This window comes from Rhincodon typus, chromosome 10 (genome assembly GCF_021869965.1).
Source record: "Rhincodon typus isolate 14 chromosome 10, sRhiTyp1.1, whole genome shotgun sequence".
NCBI classification, from domain to species: domain Eukaryota; kingdom Metazoa; phylum Chordata; class Chondrichthyes; order Orectolobiformes; family Rhincodontidae; genus Rhincodon; species Rhincodon typus.
In genome coordinates this window covers 44,115,295-44,130,469 of record NC_063341.1, presented here as the reverse complement: position 1 = coordinate 44,130,469, position 15,175 = coordinate 44,115,295, and the positions used below count along the sequence as shown (strand labels likewise).

At 39.8% G+C, this 15,175-nt stretch overlaps 1 protein-coding gene across 1 annotated transcript in view; it reads right to left on the bottom strand.

Annotated features, from left to right (window-relative positions):
• Nucleotides 1-15,175, bottom strand: part of nrd1a (nardilysin a (N-arginine dibasic convertase)) — a 92,239-nt gene that overhangs the window by 16,915 nt on the left and 60,149 nt on the right. The window contains exons 16-18 of the mRNA XM_048602097.1: nt 9,191-9,318; nt 4,712-4,877; nt 1,201-1,232 (exon numbers count right to left, since the gene is read on the bottom strand). Of these exons, the coding sequence (XP_048458054.1) occupies nt 1,201-1,232; nt 4,712-4,877; nt 9,191-9,318 (326 nt within the window). The remainder of the gene's footprint in view (nt 1-1,200; nt 1,233-4,711; nt 4,878-9,190; nt 9,319-15,175) is intronic.

The following is a 15,175-nucleotide window of genomic DNA, read 5'->3' as shown; positions in this document are numbered from 1 at the left end:
ACAGATTTGTCAAAGACTGATCACTTTTAATAAATCTAACAAGATTTTCATGGATAAACAGAGACTGCCAACAACAGACTACAATAAGAAAGTAAAACTTGAAGGATGTATTTAATGAAGTGACTCATAAATGTCTACTTAACAAAATGGAGGCTTATGCAATAGGAAGGTCACTGTTGGCTTGAATAAAACAGCAGCTAAAGGACAGAAAACAGCAAGTCATAGTAAACAGATCTTCAAAATGGAAGACAGTAGACAGCTATATACCCCAAGGGTCAGTTTTGGGGCCACTTTCTTTTTGATATTTTCTTGGATGACTTGGATATTGGAATATACAATAAAACTTTAAAAATTGACAATAATACCAAACTGGGAGATTTCACACACAAAAAACATGATGCCAATGCACATCAACATGACATAAACAAGAAAAATGGATAGACAAATGGCTGATGGAATTTAACACAAGTAGTACGAGCTGGTGCATTTTGCAGTGGCAACTTAACCTGAACATGCGGGGCAGAAGGACCTAGGGATTCACATGCTTTGATCGTTAAGCATAGGAAATAGGAGGACTAGGCCATTCAGCCTGTTGAGCCTGCTTTGCCATTCAAACAAATCGTGGCTGATCATCTACATCTACATCATTTTTCCCACCACTCCCATATCCCTTGATGGTATTTCTACATTGAAGATGGCAACACATGTTGAAAGAGTCCTGAGCAAGGCATATGGACCTTGGGCATCATAAATAAAGATACTGCAAGATAGAAAACTACGGAAGTTATAATAAAAGTGTGAAATCTGGTTATTGCCTAAGTGGAATACTCTATGTAGTCCAGGTCACCACACTTTAGGAAGACCATGACAGTAATAGAAGAAGTGCAAAGGAGATTGACTTAAATAGTTTCAAGGATGAGGAAATTGAGATACAAGGCCAGGCTAGAGAAGCTGGGGTTGTTCACCTTGGAACAAAACGAGGTTGAGGGGAGGTCTAACAGAAGTGTGCAAGTTAGATAAAAGGTAGACAAAAGAATATCTCTTCCCAATAGCTGATGGTACAAGGATAGATAGTAGAGTTAGATTTTGTTTACAAGAGTATATAATGTGCTATTCATTGGAATAATGCACCAAAGAATCAGTATGAATTTAGGCGTTACAGACTAAATGCTTAAAATACCACAAAAACAAAGTACTTACTGTACAACATAGTCTAGAAATTCAATAGACTCCTTGGGAGAGAAAAAAACTGTTAGTTTCATATAAAAATTTCATGATTATTTATCTGAAAGCAAAAAATGTCATTTGATTAAAGTGAATAAAGCAGGTTCACAGTACATATACAGCATTAGTATTTATATATGAAATACCTTATGCCAGAATGGATTTTAAGTGTGGTTAAATGTGAGTGGTGATTTTCTTCCCAGTGATATATAAAAATATACGTATGTCAATACTTGCAATTTCCTACATAATGATATCGGAAAACCACTCTGTTACGGCCTCATTTGCTTTTAATCAGCGAAGTCTTAATGGTATCGGCAATAGTTTCGGGTTAGGTCATATGCCCACATGTAGGAGTTAAAGTGATAAAGGAACACACCAGCATTATAGATCATTAATAAAGTACAACTCAGGGGTACAGGGAAGAAAATTAATGCCAAAAGAATATTAGGAAGAGATAATTAAAAGTTTGGTTAAAGTGGATTTTAAGAAGAACCTTAAATGAGTGTGGTGGAACAATGTAGAAGAATAAGGGAATTCTACAGCATGGGACCCTGGTAGCAGTGGCACGGTTGCCAAAACTAGAAAGGAAGGGAGAAATATACAAGCAGTCAGAGTGAGAGAATGGTAAACTCTCAAGGAGTGGAAAGTTTGTAGCATTGGAGAAGTTAAAGATCGGAGATGCCAAAGTCATGGGATAATTTGAACCTCGGGATGATGTTATAAATGAGACATCAGTTTGGGTGATCGTTTGCACCTGCATAGGATCTAGGACAGTTTTATTGAGGTGAACTGTATGGCCAAGATACAAAAGCAACGCATTAATTAAAACCAAAGGTGTCAGAGGGGTGAATAAGGGTTTCAGCAGATTTGGAATGACATGGGTGACATTACAAAGAAGGAAAAAGGCAACCAAGCTCACAATAGGTACAGTGAAAGTGAGCATTTTGATTCAGTCAGCTGGAGCAGAAATGCAATTAATAAGGGTATGAATTTAGTGGTGAGGACCAAGACAATGGTTTAGATATCCCTAAATTTTTGCTGAACAATATTGCTGCTCATTCAAAACCAGAAGTTGACTTAAGCAGCCTTGACATCAGAAAAGCAGCGAGAGTTGAGAAAGACAGTTGTATATAGTCAGTACAGCAAATTTTGTTTTAACCAGCACCTTACAAACCAGCACTCTAGATAAACTAGCAAATATTATATACTTCAATACCAGAAATTTACTGCATTATCGCAATCCCTCTGCCAACAAGTCTATTTTAAGGCAAAGTTGCATTATTATTTAAATGATTTACACTGTAAATACAGTATAATAGTGATGTGTATACCTCCTGCATTATGATTCTATTACTCTGTGTGTTTTTACATTATGTGGACCTCTTGATCAACTGGCCACTCCTGATCCCATAGGTGCCAGTTAATGTTTGCTGTATGTAGGTGGAAGCCCATTCAATGCAAATGACAGCTTGGAGATGAGGAGCAGAAGAAGAATCATTATTTTTCTTCTCCTGAAAACCATCATCAGTGACACAGAACAGGAGGAAAGCAAAGGACATGTGTGTCAAGAGTAATAAACCCTCAATAAAAACAGTTCAATACAAGACTCACACCTTTAACATATTACAAATTTCACAATAACGTGATGATACTGGTAACAAATAGCATTAATAACAGCATTCATCCATATAACAATAGTGACTGCATTTGAGAAATAATTTGTTGATTTGAAAGCACTTTTGCACATTCAGGGGAATATAATAAATACCATATAAATAGCAATGATTCTTTTCCTCTCAACTCAATCAATACATTACTATGCTTTTAACTTGTTTAGTCATTTTCTCTTCTCTTCCTTTCAAGAGAAAATCAACTCCTTCTGGATTACCACTACACAAGTGATATCCTGCAGTATCACACCCAAGCGGTAATGTTCACTTATGCGCCGATTGACAAGTGTTGACAGAATACCTAACAACAAAGTTCAATCTTGTCCTCACCCAATAATCATAAATGAACTTTTTCCAGGAGCATTCAAGGGCAGGACCCCATGACTTTTCACACCCATGTCTACCAAGGGAATACAAGCCAGATTTTATTATTTCATTGCCACCTTGAGATTAGCTAACTCCCCACAGGTTAGGAATTCATGAGATATTGTTGAGAAAGGGGAAAAAAGGTGACTGGAAGGTGGCAAAGCCTTTAAACTAGTAAGATAAGGGAAGGATCTACAAGAGTCTCATGCGGTGCATAACATGCACATACACATTTTATGCAAAAGAATGGTGAAAATTGTAGCTCAAAATGCCTTAGAAATATTACAGTAATACTGGACTCTAAGTACGAGAATGGATAGCATTCTCAGGAGCCAAGAACAAGAACCTTGAAGGTTGTGTTGCCAAACCAATGGCAACATAAGAAATATTTAATGATGTTTGGAAAGGGGGTAAATTCAGTTGTCAACGCCCAGTGTATAATAAACAACAAAGACAGGAACAGGAAGGAGGCACTGCTGAAAGCATATCAGGAGTTAGGCTTTAATTGAAAAGCAGAGCCTCGAGAGTAATAATCTCTGACCGCTATCAATCTCTAATTGTTGTTTGAGCCATGTGTAAATTGGCATGGGGCAGACAAATCAGGAGAATTAACTTCGGGCCGAAGGGCTAGCGTGGGAAAGAGGGATCCACTATCATTGGACATTAGCACTAGGTCAAGAAGAACTGCACTGATGACATGGGGGGGGAAATGATGAGATGATGAAGGCTTTAAACTAATAAAATGAGGCAGGGATCTACATAAAATCTAAGCAGCTTAATGTAAACAACAGAGGACAGCTTAAGAATAAAGCAAAAAAAGATATTGATGGCAAGGGAACTGATAGAGACCCATAACAACATTTAAAAGAATTTTAAACAAAGTGAGAGGCAAACCTATTAAAAGCGAGTGAACAGATGTGAGTGGCAGTGGACACAGTACATATAATAAAGAAAAGGAAGGTGGAGGCAATCATGCATTTGAGGAATCAGATGTCTCAGTAGGGATTGAGACATGATTACAGAAATTAGGAGGAGAAATTAAAAATTACAGATTAAAAAATATTTACAAAAGATACAGGGAAACAAAGGGAAGGTAGGGTAACTGTACATATTCAGGATAACAATGGTTACTGTAAAAAGTGACACAGCTATCAGGAGGGCAAAGATATAATCTATACTGATAAAATTAATGGATAATAATGGATCAATCACACTAATAAAAGCAGTGTGCAGACAACCAAATAGTGGAATGGAGGTGGAGGAAGAACTATGTCCATAAATTGGGAACAGAGCAAAAATGCAGAATAATACTCCTGTTAGAGTGAATGGCCTGTTTCTGTGCCATATTATATGAATGTAGAGAATGGAAATAAGCATTCATCTGCAGTATTAATATTCTGTAATAAAAGCTTCCTAGCTGGTGAACAATATCGCAATAAAACATTTACCTTGCTTGTGAAATTTCCTTGTACTAATCCTTCCACAAAAAGATGAGATTTGAAGTTCTTCACAAATGACATCAGTGCCTCAACTGTTGTTCCACCTTTCATCAAAGTTTGGTGTTTCTGTATTAAAGACCACCGTCCATGTTCTAGAATTGACAGGCGTACATCTCTGGAAAGAGGAAACACAACAGAAATTCTATTTATCAGTCTGGATGCAATACAGTTGGTGAGACAGAAAATCAAGACAAATTTTTAAATTTTTTCAACTGCTTTTTCTAGCAGCTCCTTTGACCCCCTATGTTGCTGGTATCCCCAATTTTTAAAACATCCTGTTCAGATTCATGTTTGGGGCAGGTTGGACTTGAATCCAGGCCTTTAATTCAGAAAATGCTCCACAAAAGCCCTCCATCATATTTTCTAAACAATCTGTTCATAGCTGTCCTGACATTTCTGGAGCAGGTGTGATGAAACCAGGCCTCCTGGAGAGTTAACGACGCTACCACTGCACCACAAGATCCTTTACCTTCTATACACAGAAGTTTCCTAATCAACCTGGGCAAAGACATCGTTTCAGACCTCTGGAGCAGGTGGGGATTTAAAGACAGGCCTCCTGGCCCACAGGTAACAACACAATCACAGCAGCACAAGAGCCCTCAAAACATACTTTTAATCAACCAGTTCGGTCATACCTCCAGACCAGGTGGACTTGAAGTCAAGCCTTCTGGCCCAAAGATAAGGTCACTGCCACATGGGCTCTCTACAACTTGCTCATTGGACATAGATAACAAAGCCTCCAAATGCAAACAATAAGGACGATTGGCAGTGGTGGTATTCAAATCTATACCTCTGAAGGGACTGAAAATTGAATCCAATGCTTTAACTGCTCCATGAGACCATCTAACTTAGACCTTTTCAATCGATCTGTTCAGACATATTATGACATCTCAAACAAATGAGACTTGAATCCTGGTTTTCTGGCTCCGTACCCAAAGGAAGGGACACAACCACTGTGTGACAAGAGCCCTTATGATAGTTATAGATAGTTTCCTTCCCAACCTGCTCAGAGATGTTAAATACTTTCTAAGCAATCTGTTCAGAGATGTTATTACACAACTGGAGCAGGTGGGACTTTAATTTTGGCCTCTGTGCAAACGTAGGGACACTATCACTCCAACATAAGAGCCTCTAACTTAAGAAATGTTAGGTATTTTTCTAATCAACCTGTTTAGAGATGTTATGACAACACATCTAGAGCAGGCGGAACTTAAACCCAGGTGTCCTGATTCAGAGGTAGGGACACTATCAGTACACCACAAGAATCCTCTGCTCTTTGGAGATGTTAGGTATTTTCTAATCAACGTATTCAGAAATATTACGACTCACCTATAGTGCATGTGGGGCTCAAGCCTGGGCCTCTTGATCCAAGAACAGGGATTGTACCACAAGAGCCCCCGCTTTCAATTAATCGATTTTTGAATTCAACCTATTTTTCTCATCAATCCTGTTCAGGATGTGTTGACAAACCTCTGCTGCAGGTGTGTCTGGAATCTGGGCTTCTTGGTCCAGGGTAGGGACACGACCACTGCACCACAAGAGGGTCCCCTCTTCAGGAGGTCTCCGCCCCCTCACCACCACCACCACCAAACCCCAGTGTTAGGGTCTGTCAAAATTCAGTCGGCAATCCCAAAACATGCAAGGAAACTGGCAATGATTCTGTTGAAAGTGATGGCATCTCGCGGTCATATCCAAGCCATTTTTTTTTCCTTTTTTTAACCCAAGTATGTTCCACCACATTTTTATTAATTCTTTTTTCTTCTCTTTAATTCTTTTTATTTAACTTTTCTTTTAACAAAAAAAAACCTATTCAGAGATGTTATTACACACCTCTGGAGCAGGTGGGACTTGAACCCAGGCCTCCCGGTCCAGGGGTAGGGATACTATGATAAGGTATGCCACAAGCGGCAGCCCCAACACCATTCCCTGCAACCACAGGAAATGCTATACGTGGCCCTACGCCTCCCCCCTCACCTCCATTCAAGGCGCAAAACAAACCTTCCACATTAGACAGAGGTTCACATGCACATCTGTCAACCTGGTTTACTGCATCCACTGCTCCTGATGTGGCCTCCTCTACATTGGTGAGATCAAGCGGAAACTCAGAAGCCATTTTGTACAACATCTGCGCTCTGTATGCGATAAACGACAACACCTTCCGGTCGCGAACCATTTTAACTCCCTCTCCCACTCCCTGGGTGACATGTCCATCCTGGGCCTTCTCCAGTGTCACAATGACGCCACCCGCAAACTGGAGGAACAGCACCTCATACTCCGCCTCGGGAGTCTACAGTCCGATGGCCTAAACATGGATTTCACCAGTTTTAAAATTTCATCCCATGTCCAACCCTCCCTCTCATCCCCACCTCCTTGACCTGACACAACCTGTCCATCTTCTCTCCCACCTATCCACCCCTCCCACCTCACTGACCAATCCCCACCACTCCCTACATGCGCTCACCTATCACCATCCCACCTACCTTCTCCAGCCCCACCCTTCCTCTCTCTATTTATTTCTGAGCTCTCTTCCCCCTTCCCACTTCTGAAGAAGGATCCCGACCCAAAAACGTCAACTTTCCTGCTCCTCTGATGCTACCTGGCCTGCTGTGTTCCTCCAGCTCCACACTGTGTTATCTGTAAAGAAAACATTTATTATCCATATTCCTATAACCATAAAATTCCATGTTCTCATCATTAACACAAGTCATCCCTCTTCAGGACATCGAATAACTTCTTCAGGCAAGCATTTTTTTTTTTGTCTGTCTGATAATTGGTGACTTGCACCAACCATTATATTTTAGAAAACCCCTTTCTTTCCCTTAAACTGACAAGGTCAATTCTCAATGACACTCTTTGTTGAATGATTATTGTCTCAAAGTTATTATCAACATAATACTCTTAAGATTTCCTTCAAGAGGTTAAACAAATAGACCCCATATGTACTGCTTCCACCAGTGGCAGTGTTTCAGCAGTTAAGTGTTTTTAACTACTCTTCTTATTATTCCCACCAGGAATATGATAAATGCTGACATAGTGGAATTTCTATCTGGAAGACTGGCATGCAAAGCATCGCTAAAAATGGCCATCTTCTGTACCACCCAAAGTTGGAAAATCTGAGTGTGCACTTCTTGGAGTTTAATTTATTTAATGTTTTATTTGCTTCTACAACTTTCTCAACCACAATGCTATAACTTGATACTCAGTTCCAGTAGGTTACAGTTTGCATTGGGCCTAGTCTAAGTGAAAACCAAACTAATCAAATAAAAAAAAAACAAACTTTTAAACCACTGTGGTTCTACCTTCGATGCAAGATCCTCTTTCGATAATAACTTGTTCATTGGGATCAAATTTATCTGTTCTAAGTAAGATTGTTAATCCAAAGTCCTTCCTGAATTATTCTGCTTGATATTTAATCCTATATATTTAAAAGGCCCCTTGACTTGGAGTGAAAATCTTAAACTCTGCCTTTATCTTATCTTTCTCAAATTCTGATTCTCAGCTCAGATTCTGCAAACTCTCCCACAGAAATTAATCACACAGATGGCTGCCAGCTTCTCACTGTAATACCAGTAGAATATTGTTGGAACTACTTATAGCTGATAACATATGGTGAAAGTTATATTTTCTTTTGCTGATGATGGTTATTGCCTGACAATTAACAACTTATCAACATCATCTTGAACACTGTCTATTCAATCTACTGAGAGTTACAAATGGTACTGAAATTGCAACCAACAGCAAACATCTGTACTTCTGACCTCACGGAAGAGGGCATGTACTTAATTAAAGGTAAACACAACAGCATCTCTTAAAGATGCTGAACAATTTCACTTCAGCGTTGTAGCTCTAAATTGAGTAATCCCAGTGTTGTACTTTTATTTGACTGTACTCACTTTTTATGATTACAACACAGCTTCATCAAAGACCAATTGAGATCGTAAGTCTGGAAGCTCCTATACACATCAGAAATGTATGCATCTATATTTTGCTAAAAATAATGATGAGGAAAATCTGTAGTGTCAGTGAAAATCACTGTCCTAGTGGACCTGGGAAGTTCCAGATGATACACAGGCAAATGCCTTCTTTAGCAAACACTAGAGTACACTATCTTATATCTGCAGTTTTTCAAAGTGACCACCAACATTCATATTATAATTTTGTTCAGGAGAACAGACCAGCAGACTTAACTGTTCAAAATAAAGCAATGACGTGAAAGTGGTCCCCCAATATTTACACAGGTTTGAATCTTATGCTCATAACATATGCATAAGAATCTACAGTGATCTTGCAGGGGATGTGACCAAGATAGTGAAAAGTGACCAAGTTATCAATCAAAATAAATTGAAGTGCCAAAAAAAGTCAGAACTATCCTGAAATTAACTTCACAAACTGACTTAAAAGTACAATTAAAGTGAATTCTTGACTTACTTTCCCAGTTTTTCTGGTTTGATGAGAACATTGAAGTAGCACTTTTTTAATTGTTCCACAATCATCCCAAACACATCTGGAGTAGTTGTAAACTCAGCGAGATAATCAATGATGAGTTGAAACAGAAGCTGGAGACAAACAAAAGTTGTTTAAATGATTCAAGTGTAAGAATTTGCTAAACATCAATTGGATACTGAGAAAACAAATCTTTCACACATTTATTATCAAGTATTTTTCATCATTTGGTACATTATAGTCAAGAATATTCAGAATACATTTTGAAGTTTGAGAAGATTTGCAGCTTGAGTTGTGGATGAGGTTGTAGACATGCTTGCAACCAAACCCATTGGCTCGGTGAACATGTCTACAACCTCAGAATACATTTTCCCACATACTGTATTGAATTTTCAAAATATTTCTTTCTTTCTTTCTTTAGGTAAACACTAGAAGGCGCACAGTACTCCTTATGGGAATATGCCCAATCCAACTTCAGTCTGGGAGCTTACAGATTGCAGCAGCCAAGATCAAAACTCCAAACTCTGACACCCAATATTCCAAGTATGCTGTATGATAATTTGGCCTATGTCATTATTTGCTAGCCATGTTCGGGACAGCAGCCTTTGGTATCTGCTTGAAGATCACCTGCTGCCAAACAGACCTGGCAGTCAAGCTTTTTCAGTGGTTGTCACTACCATTCTCATGTTCTTTGCCTTTGAGTCCTTCCAGGGATCTGCTAAGGATATTTGTGGGATCTTAGTTGGCTGCACACAAATACATTGCTCAGATGACTAATGCCATACTTGCCTAAACAAGTAATTATGTACACACTTCGACACCAATTAAGCCAATCAGAATTAATAGCTGCTCAGGTTTGTAACTTTGGCTGGCTCCCCACAAACGCAGGGTGTCACAAACTACATATAGCACCACAAGTGACTCAGCTGTACAGGATGAGAAGAAGAAGACAGCAGGAGCAAAAGTAAAAAGGGATTCATGAGGGAAACAGACAGGTATTTGTGTGGCCATCAATGTGATTCCAGTATTGTACGTTGCTTCTCTGGTGCCAGGGCTCAGGATGTCGCACAGCGGCTGCAGGATATTCTTCTGGGGCAGGGTGAACACCCAGAGGTCATTGTCCAAATTGGTAGCGATGAGTTAGGTAGGAAGGGGGATGTGGTCCCGCAATCAGAATTGAGGCTGCTAGGTTGAAAGTTAGCAAGCAGGAACTCAAAACATAGTAATCTCCGGATTACTTCCAGTGCCACGTGAAAGTGTGTACAGAAATTGGATGATAAGGCAAATGAATACACGGCTGGAAAGTTGGTGAACGAGGGAGAACTTTCGATTCCTGGGACATTGACAGTGGCTGTGGGGAAGATGGCACTTGTACAGCCAGACAAGTTTCAGCTGAACAGAGCTGGAACTGAGTTCCTTGCAGGGCATTTTGCTATTGCTGTTGGCAAGGCTTTAAAGGAAATTGGCAAGGGTGTGGGGACCAAGGGAAAACAGTAGAGAAAATCAGGCTTCATGAGATACAACTGGCACTAGCATAGACAACTGCAAATTAGTGGGCAATGTCAGAGTAAAGAACAAAAAAGTCTAAATCAGGATAGTAAATAAGATTGGGGAGATACAGGAGCAGATTACCATGTGCAATTTTGATTCTGTGGCTAGAACAGATACCTGGACTCAAAAATGGGCAAGACTGGGTGTTAACTGTTCCTGAGTACTAAGGTCTTTCGGAAAAATGGAAAAGGAAGGAAAAGAGAGGAGAGGTAGCAGCATTTGTTAAGGAGAACATTGCAACCCTGGAGAAATAGGATATCTCACTGGTCAAAGCGCAGAATCAATCTGGCGAGAGCGAAGAAACCAAAAGGGTACTCAAATACATTGTCTATTGACTACCAACCATAGGATGTGGAAGAACAAATATACAGGTAATTTACAGTGCGATGCTAACATTATAAAGGAGTTATAACGAGAGGTTTTAATCACCTGAACACAAACAGGAATACTTGTAGTGTAATGGCAATGAGGGATAAAGATTCCTGAATTGCATGCAGGAAAGCTTCCTATGCATGTTTCCAGTCCACAAGACTGTTGGACTTGGTACTTGGAAACAAGCTGGGTAGTGTCAGTTGGGGAACAGTTGGCGGCACGGTGGCTCAGTGGTTAGCACTGCTGTCTCTCAGCGCCAGGGACTTGGGTTCGATTCCAGCCTCGGGCGACTGTCGGTGTGGAGTTTGCATATTCTCCCCATGTCTGCGTGGGTTTCCTCCAGGTGCTCTGGTTTCCTCGCACGCAGGGTAGGTGGACTGGCTATGCTAAATTGCCCACAGTGCCCAGGGATGTTTAGGTGAGGTGGGTTAGACAAGGGAAATGCAGGGGCAGGAGAATGGGTCTGGGTGGGATGCTCTGCGGAGGGGCAGTGTGGATTTGTTGAGCTGAATGGTCTGTTTCCACACTGTAGGGATTCTATGATTTGGAGACAGTGCTCATTGTACCATAAAGTGCAGGATGATGATGGTGGAGAGTGTCTTGCAACAATCCAGAGTGAGAAAACTCTAAGAATGGATAAGATGCATCCAAGATTTTGAAGGAAAATTAGAAAGGAAATTGCAGGGACACTGGCAACAATCTTTCAATCTTCCCTAGACATGGAAGTAGTGCAGAAGACTGGAAAATTGTAAATATTACCGTTTTATTCCAAAAACAGTTTCTAAGGATAAGCCCAGCAATTACATACCAGTTAAACTTAAATGATAGGGAATCTTCTAGAGACAATGATTTGGGATAGAATTAGTGGTTACGGAAAAGGTGGGTTGATTAGCAAGAGTCAGCATGGATTTCTAAAGGGAAAATTATGTTCAAGTAACTTGTTAAGAACTTTCTGAAGAGGTAACAGAAAGAACAAAAGTATGTCTGTTGATAGGGTACGTATACCCTGTCAGAAGGCTTTTGATACAGTGCCACATAACAGACTAGTGAGAAAATTTATTAAGTCAAGAGTAAAAGGGTCAGTAGCATCATGGATAGAACACTGGCTGAATAACAGACTAATAGTCAACGAATAATTTTCAGATTGGAGGAAGGTTTGTACAAAGTTCCCCAGAAGAGAGTATCGGGACCCCTGCTTTTCTTGAGGTATATTAATAATCTAGATCTTGGTGTGCAGGGGCAATTTCAAAGTTTGCAGATGGCACAAAACTTGAAAGAATTGTAAACTATTAGTAGAACAGCGTAGAACTCCACAAGGATGTAGACAACTTGGTGAATGAACAGATAGATGGCAGATAAGTTTCAATGTAGAGAAGTATGAAGTGATACATTTTGTTAGGAAGGACTTGAAAGTCAAGGTAAACTACAAGGTACAATTCTAATGGGTGGGGGCGTGCAGGAGCAGAGAGACATGGGTGTATACATGCACAAATCATTGAAAAGTGGCAAGACAGGTAGATAGCGCAGAAGTGAGTTGTTCTGGTGGGATGGGCTTCGCTTGAATCATGCAGGCACTAGAATCCAGATGAATCAAATAAATGAGAGGACTTTAAACTAATTGGAGGAGTAGAGGATTTGGGAATTGGAAATGTAGACTTACAATGCAACAGAGTATAGCAGCAAAACAGGACAGCTATTGAAAAACAATACCCGGAGTGGTACAAGAAGGCACAGAGCATAGAAACATAGAAAAACAGCAGTAAAAAGGGTCAAACATGAAAATAATGGTAAAATGCCAAAATGAATGGCTCTTTATTGAATGTGCACAGCATTTGGAACAAATAAATGAAGTAACTGCACAAATACAGGTTAATAGCTGTGATCTGTGATCTATGATCTATGATCTATTTGGCTGTTAGCCACAGAGACATGGTTACAAGCAGATCAAAGCTGGGAACTAAGTATTAAGTGGTATATGACTTTTCAAAAAGATTGACAGGAAGGAAACAGTGGAGTAGTAGCAATGTTGGTATAGCATGGAATAAGTAAGATAACAAGAAATGATCTTGAATCTGAAGATACAGAATCCATATGGAGAAAATAAGAAATAAAAATGGTAAGAAGACACTGGTAGGTGTGGTCTATAGGCTCCCTAACAGTAGCTATATGGTGAAACAGAGAATAAACCAGGAGCTAATGAAGGCACATAACAAAGGCAGGACATTATTCATTGGTGATTTGAATCTCCATGTAGATTCAGATAGTCAGATTGGCAGAGGAAGCCAGGAAGAAGAATTCATGAAGTTTATTCAGGACTATTTCCAAGAGCAATACATTGTGAATCTAATCAGGGGTCTAGTTTTGGGTCTGACGATGTGTAATGAGGATTAACAAAAGATGTCAGAGTAAAAGATCCCCGCAGAAGCAGTGACCATAACATGGGGAAATTTAGCATCCAATTTCAGGAGGGGGAGCTTGGAGTGGAAATAGCAATGCTAAGCCTAAATAAAGATAATTACAAAGGAATGAGGACAGATCTGGCTACAGTGGTCTGGAAAAGGAATTCAGGAGCAAAATCGTTGAGAATCAATGGCATATGATGTTTAAGAAAATAGTTCATGGCTCAAAAGGATATTCTCGTGAGGAAGAATGATTCTAGGAAGGGGTAAGCCAACCAGGGTTAGCTCGGGAAGTTAAGGGGAGCATCAGATTGAAAGAAGAAAAAACATACAATGTGGCAAAGATAAGTGATAAGCCAGAGGATTCAGAAAGTCATATAGATCTCCAGGACCGAAAAAGGCACTGCGGCTCATCAAGTCTGCATCAGTTAAAAACAAGCACCTAACTATTCTAATTCTTTATCCAGCCCTTGGCCCATAGCCTTGTATGCATCAACATCGCAAGTGCACATCAAAATATTTAAATGTTGAGGGTTTCTGCCTCTACCACCCTTACAGGCAGTGAATTCCAGATTCCCACCATCCTCTGGGTGAAAAACATTTTCCCCATAATCTTCTCTAAACCTACTATCCCTTACCTTAAATCTATGACCCCGGTCATTGATTCCTCCATCAAGAGGAAAAGTTTCTTCTGGTCTACCCCATTTATACCGCTTTTAACTTTACATATCTCAATCATGCCCCCCTCAATATCCTCTGCACTAAGGAAAACAATCCCAGTCTGTCCAGTCTCGCTTCATAACTGAAGCTCTCCAGCCGAGGAAATGTCCAGGTGAATCTGCTCTAACCTCGTTAGTGAATACACTATCTCTGTAGCTATTTTATTATCCTAGGATGCATCCCTTCAGGTCCAGTGACTTATCAGTCTTTATCAAAAAGTTTTAAAAGCCAAAAGAAGACAGCTGAAAAAGGGAGAAAATAAAATTTGAGCGTAAATTTGAAAGTTATATCAAGATGGACAGCATCAGTTTCTCTAAATATATAAAAGGGAGGGAGAGAAGCCATAGGAGACAAAAGTTTTTTAGAAATGAGGCTGGGGAAATAATAATGAGGAACCAAGAAATGACAGAGAAGTTGAATAAATGCTTTGCATCAATCTTCACGGCAGAAAACACTAATAACATCCCAAAATTACGAAATATGTAAGGGGCGAAAGGACAGGAAATGAATACAATAACTATCACTGGAGAAAATGTGCTGGGGAAACTAATAGGGTTAATGACCAATTAGGCTCCTGGACCAGATTGGATGCATTCTAGGATATTAAAGGAAGTACCTACAGAGATGGTGGATTCATGGTAGTAATCTTCCAGGAATTCTTAGATTCTGGAAAAGTCCCAGAGGATTGAAAAACTGTCGATGTAACATTGAAATAAAACAAAGGAATGTAGATGCTGAACACACAAAAACAGAAATTGCTGGGAGAAACTCAGCAGGTCTGACAATATCTGTGCAGAGAAAACAGAGTTAACATTTCTTGTCCACTGACTTTTCTGTTCTGTTCTGTTCTGTAAATGCTGCCAAACCTGCTGAGCAAATTTCTGTGATAACAAGGTATATAGAGCTGGATGAACACAGCAGGCCAAGC